Raw genomic sequence first — 26,636 nt, 5'->3', positions numbered from 1 at the left:
AAAATGAAAAAATTTGGGAGAAAACAACAAAGTTTTAGCATATATAGCAGAATTTCAGGAACAGTCATCAGAAGAAACAGATTTCCAGCTACAGTTAGCAACAACATACCTCAAAATTAGTTCAATCCACTATTCTTAGTTCTAATTTTGTAATATCCCAAATTTTGTGGATGATATTTAACTTTGTAATAAATTTTGATTCTAATTTAGATATGTTAAAAAGTCGAACTCTATATATATTTTGTATTTCAAAGAAGAAAGGGTTGAACCCTTGTGATGAACCATCAAACATGCTTGTAATTTTCTGAACTATTTATGAAGATTAATAGAAGGATTTTGGACTCATTCTGAACAACTTGTTTTTCTCTGTAAGTTCCTATAGTATTCATTTATGTTATCATTTTATATTTTCTTTGCACATGTTTAAGGTAGCACAGAAGTCTAGGTAAGATTAGATTGAATATCAATCTATCTGAAAGCTCCTACAAAGTTATCATTAATTAAAAAGATTAATTAACTGAAATTGTGTGTTTCAATTAATTCCTCCAAATCAATAAATTATTTCCTTCTGTCATCTCTTATACATGTACTATTTGGGTGCAGAAAATTTATGCACACATCTGCTATATATAAGGAATTAGATGTTTAGTTTGAATATTTAAAGAATTATATATCTTCTTTATTTCCTCTTTTCATATCATTTTAAAGATTAATTATGTGAGGAGTGAAGAGTCAACCCTTCTATTTTCCCAAAAATAATTAAGGTTTACATATTTTTAAAATTTTAAGCATTGGTCATCCATTAAAAATCAAAAACATTATTTTAGATGCTTTTGTGTAGTCCCTTAGCCTAGGACTATCTACAGAGGACAACAGATACTTCAAATATCAAACCAATACTCGCTCACCATATTTATTTTCAAATTAAATCTACATATCGAAAGAAGACCATCTTGCATATGGTAGTTCATGAAGGATATTCCACATGTGTGATGTTTATCTCATGTTGGAAAGAAATTGTGTCATATGAAGTGATTCCCTCTCCAACATTCCTAACTGCATTCGATGGAAATTATCATAGGATTCATGGGATTTTTATCGCTTTTCCGGTCGGAGTTGGGGGCAAGGTAGTCAATGTGGAAGTATAAATAGTTGATGCTAACCTCAATTATAACCTTTTTTTATGTTGAAAGTGGGTATATGTAATGGATGTTATTGTCTCATCCTTATTTCACATATTTTGTTTTCCTTATAATGGAATAATTATTAGGGTTGATCAGTTGGCACATTATCCTAATGACCTTAATCCATCCTCTAACTTTACTGTCCCGTTAGTTAATAATTCTCATCAGCCTATTGAGAATTTTGGGGTTGGGATGCATTCCTCTTTAACGTGTAGTTTTGATTTTCCACCCCCCTCTACCTCATATAAATGCCATTGGTTCTACCTCCAAGATCCTTCCTCGAGAACGTTCATTTATAACTAATTATTTTGAATATCCTTGGACTTGCCTCCTTCTACTACCACATTGGAAGTGGGGAGAAGGATTGGAATGGATTATCCTATGTCTACAACTAAAATTGCATTTCAAGCTATTATTAGTAATTCTACAGACGCAAATCCAATCTATGTTTCTCCAAAATATTTGGAAAATGATGTGGCTCATGTTTGGGCAACTAACTCAACTATGGCCATGGATTGTCTCGATATTGTTTTATCATCTGAATAGGTGATCCTCGAAGCATTGATAGTTTTATAAATGCCATGGGATGATTTGCATCATTAGTCTTATTTTCTCCCCGATGCATAAGGTTGAGTTAAGTTTGTCCTGTTTTTTCTCCATTGGGAATGTTCATAGAATTCTAAATCCTTTGGCTCCATTACATATTTTTTCCAAAGGAAACATGGCTAACATCTGACAAACTATTCTAATGAACATTTCCAAGAATCCAAATGTTGTAGAAAATGTCTTCATAGGATCTTATTGTTCCCCTGAAGAGATAAATATTTATACAGATCTCTTTAAAGAGTTTCATGCCATATTTTCTTGGTCTTATGAGGAAATGCGAGGAATTGATCCTAACATTTCTCAACATGAAATCAAGACTTATGATAACATGAAATGATTTTCCATAAGATTCAACCATTTAACCCTAGGAAATATGCAACCATTTAGGAAAAAGTAGAGAAACTGCGTAAGGTAGGTTTCATCTATCTGGTTCCTCTTACATAATGGGTTACAAATCTTGTTCCAGTTGACAAAAAAAAAAGAAATGATTTGTGTATGCATTGAATTTAGAGACCTTAATAAATCTTGTTTGAAAGATAATTTCCCCACTCCATTTATAGATAAAATTATCAATGAGTCTGTTGGAAATGAGATTTTATCCTTCATGGATGGATTCTCTAGATATAATCAAATTAAAATTTGTTCAGAAGATCAACGTAAGATAGCCTTTATTTGTCCCTATTGTACATTTTCATATAGGAAATTTCCTTTTGGCCTTAAAAATGTTGGAGCTACTTTTTAATGAGCCATGTCTTATGCTTTCCATGAGATCAAGCATAATAAAGAAGCCTATTTGGATGATTTAGATACCCACTCTCGAAAGGGAGAGGAACATCCAAAGAATATTTTCCTTGTCTTTGATCAATGTCATTAGTATAAAATCTGGTTGAAACCTAATATGTGCATTTCTGTTGTGAGCTCAGGTTGGTAATTGGGATTCATCATTTCAAATTAAGGGATTAGGCTTGACCCCTTAAAGGTTGAGGAAATAATTTAGTTTCCTCCCCCTTATAATGTCTATCATCTTCAAAGTCTCCAAGGTAAAGCCAATTTTTTATGGATATTCATCATAAACTACGCCAAGATAACCAAAGGTTTTATGCATTCACTTATAAAAGGAATCCCATTCATTTGGGATACATTTTCTCAACGTTGTTTTGAGCTTTGATAAAAGAATTAACCTCTTCTCCTCTACTCAGTCCACCTGATTATAGCAGAGACTTTCCTTTCTATATTGTGGTGGAAGAATCTAACATTGGTATGGTTCTGATTTAGGAATACTATGCCTTTAAAGAACATGTCATCTATTACCTAAGTTGTGGCTTAGCCGATCCTGAACTTCATTATTCTCATATTGAGAAATTAGCTTTGGAAACAATCCATGTTTTCCAGCAACTCCATCATTATATTTTGTTATAGAAAACCATTGTAGTTGATGGTGTCAATCCTTTTCAATTTGTTCTTAGTAGGAGCATGATTGGGGGCAAATACAATAAGTGAATTGTAATTTTGCAAGAATTTTATCTTGATTTTATGTCAGTAAAATCAAAGAAATCCTTGGTTTTCGCATAATTGATTTCAAAATTGCTTTGTGATGGATATTTTAATTATGATGAATCAATGCCTGATGAGAATATATTTTTTATCTCCTCGCAAGATCCTTGGTATGGAGACATCATAGTATGTCTTCAGAATTTGAAGTTTCCTCAGTCCTTTCATAAAGACGATTGTTGAAAATTGCGTCAACTCGCCAAGAATTATTTGATTATCGATGATACCTTATATCGCTGGGGGGTTGACTCGATCCTAAGACATCTTTTAATCTTAGAAGAGGCTGAGTTAGTTCTAAATGATTGTCATAATGGGGCTTGTGGAAGTCATCTTTCTGGGTTGGAAAAAACTCATAAGATCTTGTGTGCAAGGTATTTTTGGCCTTCAATTTTTCAATATTGTATTGAAGCAGCCAAAAAACTACATCCTTGTCAAGTCTATACTCAAAAAGTACACACTCATATATCTCCTTTATTTCCTACTCTTAACATCAGTCCATTTACTAAATGTGGAATAGATTTTACTACATGTCACTCGACCTTGGCTATGGGGCATAAGTATATTAGCGTAACAACCAACTAATTTACTAAGTGGGTTGAAGCCATGCCTACCTTTAATAATGATGGTGAGACAATTGCACTTTTCCTTTTAAATCAAGTCATCTCGCATTTTAGTATCCCTAAAGAGATTGTAAGTGACCATGGAAGTCACTTTTATAATAATATGATGTTCGAATTGGCTTCCAAATTGGGGTTTAGGAAAGAGAATTCATCTCCTTATTATCCTTAGGATAACAACCATGTTGAAGCCATTAATAAATCCCTCAAGGCGATCTTGTAAAGGAATATTAATAAAGCTAAGTCAAATTGGCACATCATATTATGTCCTGCTTTGTGGGCTTACGGAACATCTGTTAAGACTGCTACGTGATTTAGTCCTTTTAAGTTAGTATATGGTGTGGAATTAGTCCTTCTTATAGAATTCCATATTCCATCCCTTAAGTTAGCAGTCCAACTTCTTCCTGACACATCAAGCTTAGAAGAATGCCTTGTTCACTTTGAACATCTTGACGATAAATGTCGATATGCTGCTACAACAAATGAGGCTAATAAGAAGAGAGTTAAAGTGCAACATGATAAGTCTGTACATCATAGGGTTTTCTCTGAAGGTGACCTTGTCGTGCTCTATGGCCAAGATAAGGACACCTTGGGGGCAGGGAAGTTTAAACCTATGTGGCATGGTCTTTATATCGTTAAGCATGTCTTGAATAAGGGAGAATATGAGTTGGTTGATCTTGAAGGAAGATTGCTATATGAGCTCAAGAATGGTCTCTATCTTAAGAAGTATTATTCTTAGGCCATTGCCTAAGAATATGCTTTTTTTTGTAAATATCGTACATAGTGTTTTCGGTCCTATCTATGGGTTTCATGGTGATATAGTTAATGGTTTTTTTCGATCTTCTTTGGAAGGTATTGATGGATGATCTGATGTGCTTAAGGTTTACAGATGGTGCTCGTCAACACACTAGGAATTTAGCTTTCGCATCTTAGGTAATATATCATTCATTTGGTCAATTGTTGGATGCTTATGGCACATGTATATGTCTTGCTTCTAATAATATGGTTGAATGCAGTGTTGTTATTGAATCAATTTCAGAAGAAATATCTCATGACATTCAATCGTTAGTAGTATACCTAGACTCACAACTAGTGGTGTCTCAATTAAACTAAGTTTATCATGCGAGAGATCCTTTGTTGCATTGGCAATTTATGAGAGTGAGATTATTTGAATGATCACTCGATTTTATAACATACATTCATATTCCATGATCAGATAATTCATTTTCCTATTTTATAACAAACTATGTATTATATTTTCATATTAATCATTCATCACATTAAAGAAAATAATCATACATTCATATGTACATAAGATCAAATAATCTCAAAAGTCACTAGATATATATATATATATATATATATATATATATATATATATATATATATATATATATATATATATATAGGTAATGTGGAAAAATGTCCTACAAAATTAGGGCTTATGCCCAATGATGTCTCTATCTAATTAGTATAACCCTAAAATATCTAAGTCTGAGGGCCTTGCCATGGATGAGCTTCACGGTAGTAGATGATGGCATTTTCCACTCGCGGAAGAGACAAACCCAATCTTGTGGAACTCCTACCACTCGCCTCTGTACATCCTATGGTAGGTCCTCAACTACGACCATTAGAATTTGGCAAGTTAAACTCCCCAAGTTCCTATGAACAACTTTGAGGACCCTCTTAGACTCTTCTGCTATACCTTCCACATCTCTACTTTGAAACCTATGCCTAAGCAAACCCTTAGGCCTAAGTGGTCCAACATATGCATCATTACAATTTGTTTTTTGTTCCATGAAAAATACTTTAACTTTTTGAGAATATTTATAAAAATACAAAAAAATGAAATATAATAAAAAAACAAAAATCATTACCAATCTTACCTCATGCATCTCCTTCAGGAAGTAATATCTCTAGATCTCCTATGGATTCTATCCCTGCATAGGCTTAGTATTCTATAGCTATGACTTGTTCCTCTCACCATTGACAGAACTCGTCATTAAAATCTTCCTATGTGACTTGGCCTCCTCTAAGTATCATCATTAAATATACCCTTCTAGCCATATTATGGTCTCTTTGATTACTGATGGGGATGCTACTCTGGGTTGTAACGCTAGAATATGCTCAAAGAAGAATGAGAAAAGTCTAGTACGATAACCAAAAGTTTTGGTCCTACCTTGCCTGCATGATGTGAGTTGGATATTCATATTACCCAAGAGCACTATGCACCAGTCATAAACCATAGGTTTTAAACATTCCACCGCTAAAAACATAGAATGCCATGAAGCCTTATGCAATGAGGTTGATCTTGATATCCTGGAAATTGTTAAAAGGATGATTTTTATTGCTAGGTTACTGATGTTTTTTATTATTATTGTGACCCAACCTTCTGTGTCCTTGGTGTACAATAAACAACAATAGAGTCATCCACGTTCAAGCTTCCTCTTGCTTTTCCTTTTCAATTGGCCACTTCACCTCTTCGAGAAAGGTCTATGATAAAATATATATCCTCCACTTCAATTTGAAAAGGCATCGAAGTGATAATGAACTTCCCCTACTCTAGATCCCAAAAGTTGATCAACATGTTCAATAATATTGTTTGTGTTGAAATATGTAACTAGGTTCAATCTTCATAATGTCCAATGTAATCTTGATTTTATGTATTCAATGTAAAGAGAAAGAAAATTTATTATTATTATTTTTATAGCATGGGTTTCATGCTCTAGGTTAATTGGCTTTTAGGTAAAGCACCCATTGTGTGCTTATAGGATTTGTCATAGAGTCAATGAGTCATTGTTATGTGTAAAATATCCTATTGGGCATGATGTATCAAGTCAAAGAAATTTATTATGTGTCAAAAGAGTCAAAAGGCTCACTCAAAGACCAAGTCAACGTACAAGAAGACTAGTCAGCCTAGCAATGACAATTCAGCCTCACTAGGGCAATTCAAACATCATAAGGAAGCCTATATATAAGGAATAACTTGACCTCATCATAGGAGCATGCATCCAACTCATTGAAACACAAGAAGGACAAGAATAACCAATGAAGAAGAGGAGAATAAAAGGAATACAAACCCAATTTGAGAGGACTATTTTTGGGCTACAATCTTCCACATGTTCGAAAGAGTTAGGGCATCATATTATTGCAACAAGAAAAAATTGCATACCTGCCAATACAAGTTGAAGTTTGGGTTCATAAATATCAAATTTGAAGGCTGAGTTGCTAAGGAGAAAGGAGATCACCAAGCAAAGAAGAAATGAGACATATTCCATCATATTCCAACCACATGTGCGAGCTAGTGTTTGTGGAGTTAGGCTGAAAATTGTAATCATAAGTTGTAGCTCCGAGGTTGAAGGAGAAGTTGCAGTAGTTGTGAAACAAGTTTGACGTGGGTTGACTTTGTGAAAGAAAATTTCATCAAGTAGAAGTTTGACTTGGTCATGGAGGGGTCCTTTTCAAGGGTCTTAGGTATTGGAATTCATCATTTGAAGATTATATAAGAAGAGAATAATTCTTTTGGGTTTTCCTCTCAAAGGAGAGGTTTTAGCCCTAGCTAGCAACCTACATTTTGTGTCCTCTTGTCTCATTGATCTTCAAAGTTTGGTATCTTTTTATAAGAACACAATAATAATCAAGAGAAAGAAGAAGTTAATTACAAGTACATCAAGGTAAGTAAAACAACATCACAAGCATTTATCAAAGTAAGAGAAATCACCCTAATCTAGCTACCCTAGATTTTATCTACACGGTATCAGAGCTAAGGTGACAAGAAGAAGACACAACTTAAATATAATCCAATTGGAGAAGGATACATAAGGTCTGAGAACAATAATAGCATAAGGAAAACAAAAATAATCAAGGGGGACTATCCATCACATCAAAAATATCATATCATCCCATCTCTTGAAAGAATAAAAAGACCTCAAAGACCCTATCTCCATTCAACAAAAGAAGGACTCTACACAATTGAAGTACTCTTGGAAGCCTCAACTTTATATAATCATCAAAGGAAGAAATAATATCACTTCATCATCAAATACAAATGATCTCCCTCTCATTGAAGAAAGAATCACATCTCAAACATATTTGAAGGAGGAGGAACATATCTCCTTATATTGAAGAAGAAGCATTGTCATTCTTAAATAAGGAAGACATTATCAAGGAAGTAACTAGTGTAATACACCATCAAGGAGGTATATTCATTTGAAAAGTAAGTACTATATATTTTATGTCTCAACCTACAAACCAAATGACTTATTTCTACAAGGAGAAAAATAAGCTTGTTGGGACGTCAAACTACCTTGCATGGAAGAAGATAATAGATTTAATTCTCATGGAGAATGAAGTTATTGAATATGTCAAGGGTTCAATAACCAAGCCTCCACAAGAGAAATCTAAATAATTATCAAAGTACATGAAAGAAGAAATAATAACTCAAAGGATTCTCATTGAATCAATTAAGGATTCCCTCATCCCCTATGTAGCAAAGTTAAAGACATCTAGAGAGATATATGACAAATAAGTGGAGTTGTTTTCTATAAGAATTGTAGGGGAAATCATATCATTAAGAACTGAACTATACAGTATGAAAGTATCAAGGTGTTGAAGGATCGAAATTCTCTGCCTCAACATCATGGAAACCCACCTAGTCAGGAACTTAAAGCAACTCCTTTTCCATTTGGAATGGTGGCTCCGACTAGGATTATGGGACCAATTTCCATTAATAAAGGTTATAGAAATGGATGAGATATATAAGTGTGGGACCAATGATGTAAGTAAAAATAAGAAATAAAGAATAAATAGAATTAAAATATCTATCCTGGGAAAGTTTTCTCTATATATGTGACTTTAGGAAGATCTCACATTTGACATGTCAATATAGATTATCAAATCATTCATGAGTTTCAAACAAATTAAAGATAACTAATTTAATTAAATAGTTAAATTAAATTAGTTTATGAAATTCATTGCACATATAAGATTTCGTTGTTCATCCATATACTTAAAATATTTCAATCAAACACATCGATAGTGATAAATGCTCGATTATTTGCAAAAACATATATGATAAACATAATTAAAATAACCATTCAACTCTTAAACATAGTAATAATACATAGATAGTAGTACCTGATATATATTGGCTCTTCTCATGAGAGAAATAGTAATGGTTCAGATTTCTATTAAGATCATTTAAGTTATAGTAGTGCAAACCAACATATTTCTTGCCAAAATTCATAACCCTTTATTCATATCAATGAAGGGTATTTATAGTTTCTACTGAAAGTACAAGTATAGTAAAGTCCCATAAAAGACTTGAGCGGTTTTAACAAACCACACTTGAAATAAAGGAAAAAAAAGAATAAAATATTTTGGTTTTAACAACTTGATTATGACTGAGATGAAGGTTTCTCTCCCATATGCTGCTGAAGTTCACACATATCTGTCATAGGCTTTAATTCAGGTGGATAATGAGGTTGTATGTACATCCGTGCAGTGAATATCGCATCGTTGAGTGCTAGAAGTGGATGAGTGGTCATGTTGGAGAGACACCTCAACATTATCCACTGGCTATGAGGTTTAACTAAGAAATGCCAATGGAATTATAAGTCAACCTTTGACATATTCTTGATGCCCTCAGCCTTCTTCTTCGATAACTCTTGCCACGTTTTAGTTATCAATTTAACACTGAGAAATGTTTCCTAGGGGAAGTATGGAATCAAGTTGGCCTGCAATAAACTATCACTAATGGATTCAGTGAGATTGTTTGAAATATCCCTTGCAATGAAAATTTCTATTTCTACATGATTGAGTTTTATTTCCCACTCTTGGAAGACAACCTCTCTCTGTGATTCTTCAATTTTAGGGAGATCAACTGATCTCCCTTTAGTACTATCTTTCCAATCTATATAATCTGAAAATTTCCCCTCAACCTCCTTATAGTATGTCCTCATATCGAACAACTGATTCACTAATCTCTTGATTGACATTAGTCACGGATAATGACCAATTTCTGACAGAAAATAACTTGTTGTTGAACAAAGAGAGTGTTTAGTTTTGCTACTCGCTTCTTAAATTCAGCTATCTCGAGATTCACTTTTAATTGTTCAATCTTTTGTTGAAGCTCACAGATTTGAGTATCTTGACTTTTTTCAGATCAGATTTATATTGAATATTTAAGTAATTGAAATTATTTTAAAGCTATTCAAGGTGTGCTTGCCACTGTTGATAGCTTATTTGTTTCTCATTCTCTAAACACTATTCTAGCTCCATAATTCTTTCATCTTTTTCCTTTAGGAGTTGTTGTACTTCATAGGCTTTATCAATAATAGTACTGACATATGCTATTGTAAATTGCGAAAGCCTCTCAAGATCCTCGGCAGGAGTAGCTTGAGAATCCTTCCAAATTACCTCGAAAGAATCATTACCAAGAGCTAAGGTCTAGGTTTGTTCAATTTTACTTCTTTTTCTCTCTGTGCTAACCAATGCTCTATTTTTTGGACTATAAAGCACATTAAGAGGAATAATTTATTCAATTTTCAAAATGACCTCAGAGTTCGGGAATACAGGGATGAATTCTAAATCATCGTTGTCCAAAGATTTATAGAAAGCCCCAATAGTAATCAAGGTCTTCCCTATAACTTTAGGGGTATGTGTAATATTCATCTGTAATGGAGTCTTCATACTTTTAGGATCTGTTTCTTTTATGAACTATTCCCATATTGCATCCAGACTTTTGTCTGTTAGAGTTTCTTTTACCTGAGAAGAAGAGGAAGTACTTGTTTCTTTTATCTGAGATACATTAGGGACCTGTGTTGTAATAGCAAAGACTTTATCCTATTCTATATTTTGCTAATGGAGCTTCAACAAATCCATAGGAAAATGAGCTATCATTTTATTCCTATACTGATTAAATTGAATCAATTCCTTAGGACTTAACTGTGATGCTGCTTGTTTCTCAACCTTTGCGTAGATAGAAGCTGACTCAAATAAATCATCGAAATTTTCTAGCTCATTCGTGAATTTCCCAAGTTTCACTTGTGCATTGACATTCTTCATAGTATCATTAGGATCATATTGTCTATTGGGAATAGTTGGGAAATTTAGACATTGAATTTCTTCAATCTCAAGACTAGCATGCCTGAAATTGTCAACAGCATAAAAACCACATTAAATAGGAAAGGTAGGCCACATTGTATTTTTAGCATCTTTCAAAACCTTTGAAAGGCTATTCCCTATAATTTGGTAGACTATCTCTTAGGATAGGAGTTTATCGGGAACATAACGGGGGAAACATGAGGGTTTGCAAGACTACTAAAGATCTGGATATAAGTGAAGGATTCTTCTCCAAACCATATTCCAATGGATATAAAATCATTTTTGGTTTCAGATGAAACCCTAGGGGATTTCTTATCAAAGACACTTTGGTGAATGGGCAGGATTACTTCATGGAAAAATTCTATAGAAATTAGGGTGAAATTTTGATTCCTAGAGTATGTCATGATAAATATGGATAGGCGTAGGGTCTTCTATAGTCCATTTCCATCCCATAAAAGTAAAATCATAGGTGAAACAAATGGCATCCATTATATAGGAACTCATATAGAAAGGGGGAAATTTGTTCTGTGAAAAATTATGTCTGCTACTATAATTCATGATTTGAGTGGCTAAAATGTTAGAAAAAAAGTTTTTCCAATCCATGATATATCCATCAGAGGTATCATCATTGAGAGGTTCCCATTGATCAGAAAATTTATAAGTACTAAGGTAACCATAGATCCCACACATCATAGCAGCTATTTGACAATATGGGCCAACAAGGGAGGCAATAACATACATACCCTTATCTTCTCACTTGTGTTTATTAGGATCTCTTATCTAGTTTTTGATGGGCTTTGATTGATGCTTATTTTCCTTCATGAACTTCTATGTAAAAATATTTTCATATTTTTGTTGAGGCTGTGGTAGATGATACATCTTTCTCAAATCACTGCTTGTAAATGACCTAATGACTGTCTTCTTCTGAGTTATGAAATTTCTATTTGCAATTTTCATATGGTGGATCACCCATTTAAACATATTTGTATAGGGAATGATATTGGTTCGAGTTGCAATCCTATGCAGGAAGGAATTAGTGACGTCACTATAAGTAGTTTCAGAAACTGGGTAGACTCATCGGTTGTGGCTGTTTTCTCTGTCACCTTGGGTTCTTCATCTTAAAGAAATTTATAAATGGATTCCCAAGAGGATATTCGGGCATCGGGAGTATAGGTTGTATTGGAGAATAATGCAGGCATTTCAGTAGCTTCAGGTGAAGGAACGACCAATTGTTGTTGAACAACAAGTTTCTTCCTAGGTTTAGTTGCCCTAGACATTTCCGCTGAGATTTTCTTATCGGGACTAGCCTTTGAAGGGGAAACATGGGAATAAGTGGAAACTTTCTTAACTAGAGAATTCCTTAGAGAGAATCACCAATTTCATATCAATTCATGTCTTTATGAGCAAAATCTAGTGATATCAAGTTGTAATAATCAAATCGTTTAGAACTTCAAAATCATAAATTCGTTACATTTGGCCATTAAATGATAAAACATGGGTTCACATGGGCTTTTGTACATGTCAACATATCAGAATATTATATTAGAGAAATATTATGGTTGTATCTTTGAAACATGCGATATTTTACCTTCTGAGAGGATTTTATCGTTAAAATGTAATGGCTAAAAATATAAGCGGGAAGGGACATCAGAGATTTGATATCAGGGGTTGAAAAGAGTGACAGTGGATAGGAAGTTCCGATATTGAAGTTTCGATATGGATAGGATGGGATTATCGGAGAGTCGAAGGATTGGGAATGTCGGAGATCAGCAATATGAGGATGTCGGAGTATTGGAGATGACATATTTCAGAGGATGGGCAAAGAGAGATATCGGAGGATCGGAGGATTGGGATATTGGAGTATTTTGAGTGATGCTTATATGAAAAGTTCTGATATTCAGAAGCTCCGATAATGCTACGTGGCAATCCAATGGGGTCAAGTATTTTATTATTATATTCACAAATAATCTCTTTATTACTTTAGACTTAGAATATTTTAAAAAATTAATCAAGGAGGGATTTATCGCAACTTATCCTATGGGACATGTTACAATCTTTCAAATATTTCGATAAATTTCTTTCAATAATGCATTTAAACGCCTATGGGTAGCTTAATTATGAATATGTGTTATGAACCTAAGCTTCGATAAGGGAATTCTCTCATTTAGTCATGCTTTTTGGTGACAAAAACTAAAATTGTCTTATTTTATTCAAAGTAAGGGATTTTATCTAAATTCAAAAGGGTCCCCATTATTTATTAGTTCCACTATTAAGCGTAATGCTTGGGGTCGTTGAGTAGTACAACAATTGGCAACATACTAGGAGAAATAATTATCTCTGTAAACATAAATGAAATTTTAACTATTAAAGAAAAAGAATTAGAAAGGTAAAAAAAAAATTGAAGTTTTGATTGCTAAAGATTACTCTGAATGTAAGAGCTGATTATTTTGCAAACTATTTCACAACTTGTTATTGATGAAAATCTTTATTGTCTTTGTTAGTCATTTAGTTAGTTATAAGGATAAAGTTAAGAACTATAGAAGATTAGTTTTTAAGATAGACCCTTTTTTTCACTGGTAGAGCCTCTGTTGCCAGCAAATGTTCATAGCCTCAACAGACTTACCATTTAACTAAATGTAGAAAATCTGTGATAGGTTAACCCAATAATGCAATATAAATCAAAGCAGAATACTATATCCTACTTCTACTACCAATTTGCGGAAGCTTAGAGATCGAGTTGAAAAATATAACCAGAAGAAGAAGAATCAATGGCACAATACACATGAAAATACTTTGGGGAAAGTCTAAGATAAAAACCCCACACTATTGTATTATCATACATGGTGGAAACACATAGGAATTATACAGCGCCTTAGCTCTCACAACTAGCCAACTCTCAGTACAATCCTCACAGATGCTCACAAGCAATCTTGGCTTCTCTCCAGCCTTCCTCTCTACCCTCTAAGCTCCTATTTCCTTGTGTTGTTCCTTGTGGATGAATAGCCTATTACCAAGTGGAAAAACAAGCCTTCAAAACTGCATAATCCTCAAGGATGAATCCTTGACTGCATGCATGAGTTTTCTCCATGAGAAAACAAATGCAACTGATAGTACACTATCCTTGAACACTAATCTCAACTGGGTCTTTCTAAGAATAGACATGCATGAGTTTCTGATGAGAGAATCTTCAATTAACTGGAGTAGCACTAGTTGAGTGCATTAATGCATCAACTAACTGTTAACTCACAGTTAGTTCCTCAAACAATTTGGAACTAATTTAACTGGACTTAACTCAATAAACTAAGTTAAATAATTACAACTCAAATACAACTCAATCTTATCTCCTTAATTTAAGCGATGACTCTTGCATGACTTCAGAAAGACTTCTAACTTGAATTTCTCCAACTAATTAATTTAAAATAAACTAGCATTTGCACCTGATGTTGCAAAGAAAATGCCGTAAGGCAAGCCAATAGAAAATGAACTAGTAGCTTGAAGTGTCTTGTAAAATCAATGCAATCTCTGCACAACATTATAATGTTTCAAAATGATATATTTACAATGTTCAAGATCATTTAGTCAACATTTATTACCACAAAAAATAACAATATAAAGGCCTGGAAAATAGGCTTTTGATCACCCTATGAGGACACAAATAATAATGTTGAAGGTACATTTGAGATAATTTCACAAAATGGCTACTGAAGATGCAATATCCACTTGCAAAAATTAAATTAACCTGAATAAGCATAGAGGAAGAGTGGGTTATGTAGATGGGAAAATTGAGAAGAAGCCCAAGATCATAAAATGAAGGAGAAATAAACTTCAAATAACAATGTTAAATTGACCCTGATTTTCTGAATACAACCATGACCATGAACAACAATGGTGTGATACACTCCATTCCTAGATCTCAACTATAATATTCTATACAGAACCTTTGTGCCCATTTTCACTGAAGAAAAAACCATTACATATAATAAGGTGACAATAAGACAAAGATATGATAGATATGAAATGGGAAATAACCAATAATTGGCGACAAGACTGAAATAGCTATGAAATTAAATTTGACAAATAAACTTCTAACTATAATAACAGTTCAATGAATGGAAAAGGAGCTCTACAAAATTTAGAAATAGATGTTGACTTATGAACTTCCATTTAATAAAAATATCCTATTTACGTTAATAACTTGTAAAAGTACGGAATCAAGTTGTAGGTGGAAATTACCTGCGTTGCTTCCCCCTCCTTATCACTACATTTTGGGCCTTTCATTGGTCCTTCTTCACCAAAAATCTTTTCCTCATCCATAGCAATTTTCTGATTTCGTTTCTTTCTTTGTTCTCACTTTAGCCTTTGCTAATAGATACAAAACAACCGTTGGCATTTTTACTGTAGAAGCTGTTTTTGGAGGTGTTGTAGGATGAGGATACTCAAATAATGAGGGTGTGGCGTGTGAAAGAAACTTAAATTTTGGCTAAAGAACCTTTGTGCCCATTTTCGTTGAAGAAAAAACCATTACATATAATGAGGTGGAAATAAGACAAAGATATCATAGATATGAAATGGGAAATAAGCAATAGGTTGTGACAAGACTTAAATAGCTATGATATGAAATTTGACAAATAACCTTCTAACTATAATAACAAGTCAATTAAAGTTTAAGAAGCTCTACAACAGGTAGAAAGAGATGTTGACTTGTGAACAACCATTTAATAAAAAATTACCATTATGTTAAGAACTTGTAAAAATATGGAATCAAGTTGCAGTGGAAATTACCTGCATTGCTTCCCCTCCTTATCACTAGATTTTGGGCCACTTTTTTGGGATTTTTACCCCGAAAAACTTCAAGTCCATTTTAATCTGTTCAAAAAATGCAAAAATACAGAAGATGATCTAAACATGATACTATCATTTAATATTCGGTGTGCACCCTGCATTTAATTTCAGTGTCCTTTTATAGTATGGGTATTAACCTATTTGTGATAACATAGTTTCTTGAGCTCTCCCAACCGCGTTTTAAATTTATTTCTTTTCTTTCCAAGCATGCATCTTGCTACCTGAGTTGTCTCATCTTCATGGGATTTCCCAACTGTTTATTGCAAAAAGTACGCATGACACAAAATTCTGGAGCAACTTTAAGAAGATATTTCATAACAGTAACATTATTACTTCAAAATGAATGTATATCAGTAGTTAGTGGCTTCTGAGATTTATTATATTTGACATGAAATACATCTACGATGTACAATAAGAATTCAAAAGGCTAGAATACCAACTCTATGCGAGCCCTATTATGACCAGCATTTGCAACAAATCTTTAGGGCACCTCGTAAAAGTAACAAAATTTGATCTCTATTATAGTAAGATTACAGGATTAATTTCCTTGATAATTTGATTGGTCTTAGCCATAATGTGTTTTTTGGAAAAAGTTGTTTCAAGTTCAACAATGGACAATATCATGTATTATTTTTTTTATTAAAATGTTATAAATATTCTTTTTCTTTGTGGAGAAGTCATACAAACATGACATGTGTCACGAGCATGGAAGGAATTACACATCTCCCTAATGTTGAGCAACACACTATTGAAATATTTTAACTATAAGAACTTTCTTATTTTCAATTGCTTTACTCACACATATATACTTTCAAAATATATATATATATATATATATATATATATATGCCAATCAAAGACTTATATTAAGTTGTCGAAAGATCACAGAGTGCTTGTCCATAAATTAGTGTTCTTTTGACCTCACTTCAATCAAATTTGTTGGCCAAAAAAACAACACAGAAAATACTTCCAAAATGCCAAAACCTTCTTGAAATTGAGAACTGGAAACACCAGTGTGCCCAAAAAACCCTAAGGTATGTACATAACCCATAAACATCAGTGAACAGGAGGATCCAGATCATTACCCGAAGGCTCTGGATGCCCAAGTTCCCCATGAATGTGAAATTCTACATGTGGTAGGTGCCCCTCAATATGTTCCATGTGTTCACCTAGTCTCCTTTAGCCTCTTTAGAGTGATGATAGTCGATCTTACATATTCCATTGATTGCGTTGAAGATCGTTCATGAAATTAATTATTTCATTATGGTCCTCGTGCCTGTCGTGATTCATCTGCTCGAGGAGTAGAGTAACTTGCTGCAATTGTGCTTCCAAGGTGTCAAGGGAGGTGGGAAGGGGAACATGACCAGGTGACTGATTAAGATATGGGCCAACACCTCATCAAACTCTACATCCTGGATGTCTCCTCCCTCCATTACCACATATTCTCTTTTATGCTTCGCCCCCTTCCCTTGCGGTCCAATCCCTGTCCTCACTCTACCCCTATGCCTAATCATCTTCCCCGCCCCTCCAGTCTGTTGTTCCCAACTTCAAGCCTCCTTTGCTACACCATGAGCCCAAGAGTCCGCCAACACCCAACGACCAACTACAACATTCCCATGCTTCGAGGGTCGCTCTGCTTTAGTAGGCGATCATCTCTAGCAAGGGTTGTCTCCACCAACCCCAACAAGTTGGATCCTGCACCAAAGATCCCATTTTCCAGCCCAATTTTGTGAGAATCCTCTCCCACAAGCAACCCTTGAACAAAGATACTCCACTAGAAGGAATTTGGGAGCACCACACCAGCGATCTTTCCCGCCGCTATCAATTGGCTGAACTAAATGATCTTGGAAACCCAGTCTAACCTCCCACATGAAAGTCACTGACCCTGAATTCCAAACAAATGCGAATAACCCACAAACCTCATGACAATAGGATTAGTATGCTCGAAAGGCCCAGCTTTGTTTAGCCAGAAATTGTAAGGCCTAGAGGCTAGCCTGACTATTAATCACCTCCTTCCAAACGCAATATACAATGACACTATAGAGACGGAGAAACCTGTTTTATGGACTTTCCTGGATGACTAGAGACAAGCACCATAACAATATCTTTGCTCTCATAAACCAATTATGCAATCTCCTCACACTTTCCTTGCTAAGCCTGTCACAATGGAGTTTCCAGCTACAATCCTCTCCAGGGTCCCATATTAGACTTTGACAACCTCTTATAGAGTGCCAAGAACAATCTCACTTACAAACATCACTTATATCCCTGAAAGCCACAATCGAAAAAGTTTGCACAGGTTGGTGGCCTGCACAAACACATGCCCATACTCACTAACAACTTCCCTCCACCTACCCTCGTACATATAGATTTAACACTAACCATTGTGGAACATCCATACTATGGTCGCATGCGTCACACATGCCATATGTACCTTGATTCAGTTCTCGAAGAGGATATGAGGTGTGCCTTCGTGCCCCTCATAATGCCCCTCATCCACCCCCATCATGGTGATATTCAAATATTTTATTTAAGGTAGACATTAAAATATTGTATTTATGATTCACATTGAAATATATTTTTGTAAATAATACCTTTTCCAAAACCCCATGTGCAAAAATCTAATTGTGAGTGGAATAAAAAATCTCTCTCTATGTACAAAGTTGATATAACATCATTTTAGTTACAATGAATATTAAAATACTTTATTTATAATTTCGTTGAAATATTTTTTTCACTTGCATTTTTTAACTCCATATTAAGCATGAAAGGAGTTATATGTTTCCTAATATTGTGCTTAAAAAGTGTTGAAACATAGACATATATGAATTTTCTATTAATATAAAAATAGATTGTGCCCATAGTTGCGGGGGAGCGCTCCCCCAACCCCTTCAAACCCACTCCCAATCCGCGCTCCGGGCGGGAGCGGGTTGGGAGCGTGCTCCCGATAAAAAAGTTTCCGCTGCCTGCCAAAATCGGGAGTGAATTCGGGAGCGTCTCTCCCGTCGCTCCTGGAGCGAAAATTCAAGCTTGGGAGCGATCAAGGAGCAATCACTCCCGATCGCTCCCGAGCTTTTAATTTTTGCTTCGGGAGCGACTTGCGTGACGCCGGGAGCGATTCACACGAAAAAATTTCTGCTGACATAAGAAAAATTGTTTTAAAACTACTTGAGGGGAAAAAAAATATTTCATTGTCACTTGAATGAGTTGAGGAGAGCAAAGGAGACTAAGCAAAGGAGTGAGGAGAAGCAAGGAGTGAGTGCCGAGGAGCAAGGAGAAAGCTTGCAAGGAGGTTAGTAACTTAATAATTTAGTATTTTAAACCTTAGTTAGGTAGTAATTTAGTAATTTAGTTTAGTTAGTTTAATTTAGTTTAGTTTATTTAGTAAAAACATCATGAATCTAAATAAATTAAATTAAATAATCTAAATTAATTTTCTCATTCATATTCCCATTCCCATTCCCATTAAATTTTGCAGATTCAAAAGCCTACAAATATCAAACATCATGGACCTCGCTATATTTCTTGGCATTTTCCTCTTCTTGGTCCCTTTTATGGTTATAATGGTGCTGGAAAGTAGGAAATGGAGGGGCCAAAATGAAGAGGGGGATGAAGAAGCTGGAGAAAGTGGATTTGATGAAAACCCTGGTGAGGAGGAGCTGGAGGAGGGCGAACATGGCTCTCAAAAATCTAAACAAGACCAAACCCCATTGTGGAAATATGTTAACATGCCTGAAGCAAGGAAAGGGGGTGGAACCACTAAATTTCATTGCCCCCATTGCAACAATAATTACACAGGTTCATACACCCGTGCCAGAAAACACCTCTGCGGGAAAAGACCATGGGATGGAGATAAACAAATAGGAATCAAAACTTGTGCAGCTGTGTCAGCAACAGATAGAGCCAAATACATAAGGGAAGAGGAGGAAGCCAAATACAAATCTAAAAAATCAAGGGGTTTCTTTGAACCAAGCTCACAATCACAAGCACAAAGAACTCCTTCAGCATCCTCCCAAGGTAGTGGATATGGAGGCATAGGGTCATCAGCTTTAAGGCGTAGAACCATATCAAATTTCCTTGATGAGGGGTGTAGGAATGATGTGGATTCAAAGGTTTAAAGGTTTCTCTATACATGTGGGATACCATTCAATGTTCTTCGCTCACCTTATTGGCACGAAATGGTTTCTGCCATAAATGATGCCCCTAAAGGATATAAGAGCCCTCGGTATGACAAGGCAAGAACCATTGGCCTTGATCATGAAAAAGCAAAAATATCACATTCTTTGAATAGAATGACAAGTTATTGGACTAACCATGGGGTGTCCATTGTATTTGATGGATGGACAAATGTAAAAGGCAAGCCATTGATAAGTGTTCTTGCTGTGTCTGTTAGTGGTGCCATCTTTCTAACTACATATGATTACTCAGACAAGTTCAAGACCGCCATCAACATTGCAAAAGCATTACTTGAAACAATTGACCGTATTGGACCATACAATGTCATCCAAGTCATCACTGATAATGCTCCTAATTGTAAGGCAGCGGGAGCAATTATTGAGGATAACTACCCCAATATATTTTGGTCTAGATGTTTGGTTTACACATTGAACCTTTTGATGCATGATATTGTCAAGAAAAAAAATGCACAATACAAATGGATTGGTGATTTGTACAAGAAATGCAAACAAATGATAAAATTTATTACAAATCAAAGCAATACCCATGACCTTTTCCACAGTCACTCAAGATTGGAGTTGTTGAAGATTGCGAAGACCAGATTTTGTAGCTATTACCTCACCTTCAGACGCCTTTTGAAAGTAAGAGAGTCATTAGCTAGCATGGTATCAAGTCCACATTGGCAGGTATTAAAGGAAAGGGCTACAAATGCAGCTGACAGGTGAGGTTTTGAACTGGTGGAGGAGGCCGCTCTTGATGGTCAGTTTTGGACAAGTGTGAGGCAACTATTGGATTTCACCAAGCCCATTTATCACATGATTCAGTTTGCAAATACAGATAAACCAGTGATTGGCGAGGTGTATGAGTAGATGGATACCATGTTGGGGAAAATAAAAATATTGTTCATAACATAGATCCGGACTTGTACAAACTGATTCACGATTGTGTGTGTGAATGGTGGAATAGACTTAATCTTCCACTACATTGCTTCGCATATATCCTTACACCAAAATACTACTCTACATCTTGGTTGGGCCAACCTGCACTAGGGGGTGGGATTAGGACCAAACCCCATTTAGATGCAGAGGTAACTAATGGATATTTGCAAGCATTAGAAAAGTTGATACCTAACAGGGAGGAATGTGCAGCTGTGCACCTTTAAATAGGCAAATACTTCAGTGGCACTGGTTTGTTTGGTAACTTCCATGCAATGGAAGACAGAGACAGATTTGATTCTCTCACATGGTGGGAAACATATGGCGGCCAGGGAATTTTGCCAAAATTGGAAAAAAGTGTCCTATCACAGGTTGTAAATACTTCTTCTCTAGAGAGGTGTTGGAGCACCTACAGCTTCATACATAATGTGAAAAGAAACAGACTCAATGAAAACCGGGCAGAAAGCTTGGTTTATGTGCACTACAACTTGAGGTTGTTGAGTCATTACTGTGATCGGGCTTATGAGGATCCCACATATAAAATTTGGGACAACCACCCAAAGGAAGACAATTTGGAGGATGGCACTATACATCTTGAAGAACTGGAAGAGGAACTTATAAGGGATGAAGATGAACTAGGTGTAGCAGCCATGCCACCTCCACCATCCAGTAGCATTGCTTGAGTTCTGAGTCTTGTTCCTTTTCTGTCGCCACCTCCATCTACACCCTCACGTGGAGGGCATGTGCCTTCTAGTTTTGGTCGTCAGTCTGTGCGGGAGACTCCTAGAATACCACCACGACCTGCGTATACTCCTAGAGACTCTTGTGGAAAGGGCCACATGTAGATTTACAGTTTACTTGTCTTTTCTAGTTTATATTAGTTTTCATAACTATTGAGTCTTGAGTCCTTGAATCTTGACTCTTGACTCTTTCATATCATAATGATATTTTTTGTAAACAATATATGACTGTGACAATGAAAATTTGAAGTTTGAAGTTGGCAATTATAACTCATTGGTAATGATTGTGAATTATGAATATGATGCTTCGTGAAAGATTAAAGTTGTTTCATTTCATTAATTCATTTCATTATTCATGTTTCATTTTATAACATTTCATTTCATGTTAACAGTTAGAAGTTAGAAGTTAGAAATATCTAAGATATTATTTCTTGTAATGGTTAAACTTAGCTTGCAAGTAAAACTTTGGTGATCAATGATGATAAATGTTATATATTGAATTTTCAATTTTGAAAGCTTGAAGTTGAAACTTTAAGATTGAATTTGATGAATCATGATTCATGAGACTCAATATGTTGCAGTTGTAATATGTATGTTACGAACTTGTGGACATGGTTGATGAAGATTATAACTTCTAGATGATTGATGTGATATGGTTCAATGACCAATCTATGTTTTTTTATGTTTTTTATATCTAATTCATCATTCTACATGTTTTTGTTGACATATATGTATCAAAAATTAAAAAATATAAAAAATATATATATTTTTAAAAAATTGCTCTGGGATTCGCTCCCAAACCGGGAGCTTCTGAAAATGTCGCTCCCACTCCCAAGTAACATTGATTGTGCCTTTGTATTGGCAAGAAAACTTGTTTCATGAAAATTGAAATTTTGTAAGTTAATATATATGTAACCAATTCAACATATATTGTGCCTTTGTATTGGCAAGAAAACTTGTTTCATGAAAATTGAAATTTTGTAAGTTAATATACATGTAACCAATTCAAACAACCAAGAATGAGAATTGAAATTTTGTAAGTTAATATGGAGTGACCAATTTATACAGCCAAGCACATTTTAGGAGACAAAAAGAACATTATATTATTCGTTCAATATAAGTAATAGTTATAAGCATCTCAAAAGAAATAACAAATAGACAACCCATTTTCCTTCCTACATAATTGCCAAACCATAATGATTAACCCAAAACATACATATTGTAGAAATCTAGTTGTCTCTGAGTTGTATGTAGTTAATCCGAAATCAATATCCTCAACCATACTTTTACAAACCTGGAGCCAGCAAACCATTTTCTCACAAAATAACTACTACTCGACAAGATTCAGGAAACAATGAACTCTCTACTAGAAACTACAGGATGGACTAAAAGCATTTCCTGTGAACAATTGATGGGACACATTCGTCATATTCTGCTTGTGTTACCCACATCTGTACAAACCAACAATGAAATTAGTCACAAACATGCTTGTATTTGATGAATCAATTAACCAAATATGAAATAATCAGAATGATGTTATTTGATGTTAGAACCTTAGTATCGGTTAATATAAACAACAAAAGTTATAGTTCCTTAGCGAGAGATATCTTCGAGTAGAGTTGGGTCCAACTGGTATTAGAATGAAATTGCTAAGGTTAGGGTTTCATTTCTTCTATTAGACTAGTTCCACTATCTAAATTAATAAAATCAAAGAATACTTGTAGCCAAAGGCATTGGTTCATGACTAGCATCAAGCCATTCACATAGGTTCTATTATCAGTTTGGAGTCTAGACTACCCTCTTACATTTTTTATGTCAATCAAGTTATACCGGAGTTGGATACATCAACTTGTTCTCAATCAAACATTCTAGCTCAGACCATTTAGGAATAACTCTTTTCCATGCTCAAGTAAGACCTGGTAAGGTCTTTTTGGGACATGACTTAGCAGGCTGGCCTTTTAGGACCATAGCTCTACTAAGGGCTGAGCTTCTATGATTGAAGCTATACTTATATAAAACCTTTCAGGACCTGAAGTTCTACTTACATAGGACCTTTCAGGACCTTTCTTTTGGCAAAGGGAAGTTTATTTTTGGAAAGCTCAGGAAAGACCCTTTAACACCAACCTGGTATAGTCCTTCTAAGACTAGAGCTCTGCTTAGATAAGACCTTTCGAGAGCTTTCTTTTTTCAAAGGGAGTTTCAAGGAGACAAGGCACAGTGCAAGTCCTTGGTGATAATTGGTGGAAAAACTATAGGTCAGACCTGACACAAGAGTCTAAGGAAGTCTATGCTTTGTGACAAATCTCCTCAAGTATGTTTCTTAAGGAACTTAAAAATGTGTGGTTGTAAATTTCTTCCCCTATCAGAAACAATACCTGGGAGGTGTTTTTAGATCTCAAAACAATAACATATTTTTTATAAGCATGAAGGATACTAATGAAAATAATTGGCAATTAAATAAAGCATATTTTCTGGAGTCTCATGATCCATTATTCCAAATATTTAAGCTATAGGTTATAGTTCAAGTGTTGAAATATGGTTGAGTTGATATTTTTGATTTCAAGAATGTGGTGGGCAGGACTACCTGTTGGAATGTGCTGAGAGAAGCCAGGATGGAACCTCCAATCCAGACACTGTATTTTCTCTCTGGAGGAGCAACCACCTTGATCCTCATGCTACTTGGAGCAAGTGTTGTGATCTCTTTGTTCATCTGATCAGCCATGCCTAGAAACATAGTGGATCCCCCACTCAAAACTATGTTACCGTACAAGTCCTCTCGGATATCCACATCACATTTCATGATAGAGCTATAAGTAGTTTCATGTACCCCCGAAGCTTCCATCCCAATGTGAGCAGGCTGGAATAAAATCAGTGGACACCTAAATATTTCAGAGCCAATTGTAATCACTTGGCCATCTGGAAGCTCATAAGTCTTTTCTAATGCAGTAGAGGTCTTTTCCAATTCCAGCTCCTTTTCATAATCCATTGCAACATATCCCAATTTTTCCTTTATGTCTTGAACTATTTCTCGTTCTATTGTTGTAGTGAAGGAGTAACCTCTCTCAGTCACGATATTGCATAGTGCATTAGTTAAGTCTCTACCTGCAAGGTCCACTCTATAGACTGCATGTGGGAGGGCATAGCCTTCATAGATGGGAACAACATGAGTGACACCATCTCCTGAATCTACAACAATACCTAAAAATAGAATTTGGAATCAAATATTTAAACATACTCTTTGTTTTGAGAAACCAAAATAAGTATCAAGCTTAACATCACTTGTATCAATCTCAGAGTGGTACTCGGTCTGGCAATTAGAGAACTCTAGGCTTGTCTCTTACTCAAGCCTGGAAAAATTTGACTTATCCTTTTATAATTGTTTGCTCAAGGGATTCCTTTTGGATGTTTGCCATGTATACTCCATTAGGGAAATTCTGGGAGCTTTGGGATATGGATTTCCAGGAAGTTCCGTAAATGCACAAAGTTTTGTGAAGGCATGAAGACTTCATTAACAACAATATGACATCTATATTCTTGGTAACATCTAAGGCCCATGAAAAATGAGCACCAATGAATTAGAATAAAATGGCTATTAGATAAAAATAAAAACAATACAATGCCAGAATCTCACAAAAGAAATAATAAAAAGAATTTGACTCTTGCAACACTTGCCAACTTCTGTTTGCCATTTTGACTGTAAATGAAGATTATAGAAGTGCTCAGAACCACTTATGTTGCATGCTTCAAGACATCCTAAATTAAAACCTAGGTTAACAAAGAAAATCCTCCATAAGCTGCATACACATGATAAGTCAGTGCTCCAAGTACTCTGGATCTAACAAATTTAAGGATGTTCAATTTGAACTGGTGATTTTTGGCAAATTTTTAAAGTCGTGAGTGATCTAATTATAAATTACAATTTACTTGCATGAAAGCAAAGCAAACAAATTAAACAAAACTGAAAACCTGCAGCATTGTACATTGGATGCAAAGAGGTACACCTTAAAAATCAAATAACTACAAAGCTTTAAACAGTCTACAGTAAAATGGCATGCATCTTAAGCTCCACTAGCCAGAGCTAGCCACAGACTTGACAATCCATAGATTCAACCTACTATCCATCTCGAGTTGACATAAGAAAGTAAGTGATATAAATATACGTTGTGTGAAAAGCCTCCCATCAAAATTGGGAACAAAAACTGTAACTTAATTTGATTTTTAACTTCTGAAATATAGGCTCAATCTTAACAGTTACTGTCTCAAGCAAAGCAATCAATCTGCTAACTTATGCAAAAACAAGCAGAAATTTTGAGAGTGCACACCATGAAAACTTTGGTTGGCAGAATGAGGGTATTAGCACATAAGACACAAAATAGTCATTATTTGCAATTATTTACCCACCAGACATGATCATAATCAGGAATCTCTAAATTTTCTAAGGCTCATCACCTGAAAAGCGATTATAAATGACATAAAAATGACTTGAGATGATGGCACGAGTCTGGACACTACTAATAATGTTCAAGCAACACTGTGGAAGTAAGTGTGATTGACAGTTTTAGAATAGGGAAATCACAGAAAGAAACAGCAGCAACAGTACTAAAATCAAATTACCAAATGTGCCTCAAATTATGGACAAGGAGACTTCTCTTTCACTCTATAGGGGACGGGGCAACTAGGGTAAAATGCAATTTCAACTAAAGGATGATCTAGTTATGATGGGTACCTGATACATTTGCTTTCTAATCCTAACGTAATCATCCTAGTCTACAATATATCATGTATTTTTTAAATGTACTATATTAAATTGCATTAGCAGATTTTGATGTTGAACAATGGATGTATGTCAAACCTTGCACCAGGCCTCAACTTCTCCAATGG

The 26,636-nt window shown here is 35.0% G+C and overlaps 1 protein-coding gene across 1 annotated transcript in view; it reads right to left on the bottom strand.

Moving 5' to 3' along the window:
- Window positions 1-23,140: 23,140 nt before the first annotated feature.
- The window catches only part of LOC149222440 (actin-like), a 187,759-nt gene continuing 184,263 nt past the window's right edge, over window positions 23,141-26,636 (bottom strand). The window contains exons 3-4 of the mRNA XM_089387598.1: window positions 24,340-24,953; window positions 23,141-23,206 (exon numbers count right to left, since the gene is read on the bottom strand). Of these exons, the coding sequence (XP_089243724.1) occupies window positions 23,141-23,206; window positions 24,340-24,953 (680 nt within the window). The remainder of the gene's footprint in view (window positions 23,207-24,339; window positions 24,954-26,636) is intronic.

Source organism: Pinus tabuliformis, chromosome Q, assembly GCF_031772625.1.
Source record: "Pinus tabuliformis cultivar Carrire ecotype Pingquan chromosome Q, CPIR1, whole genome shotgun sequence".
In the NCBI taxonomy this organism is placed as follows: domain Eukaryota; kingdom Viridiplantae; phylum Streptophyta; class Pinopsida; order Pinales; family Pinaceae; genus Pinus; species Pinus tabuliformis.
This window is presented reverse-complemented; position numbering and strand designations above follow the sequence as displayed.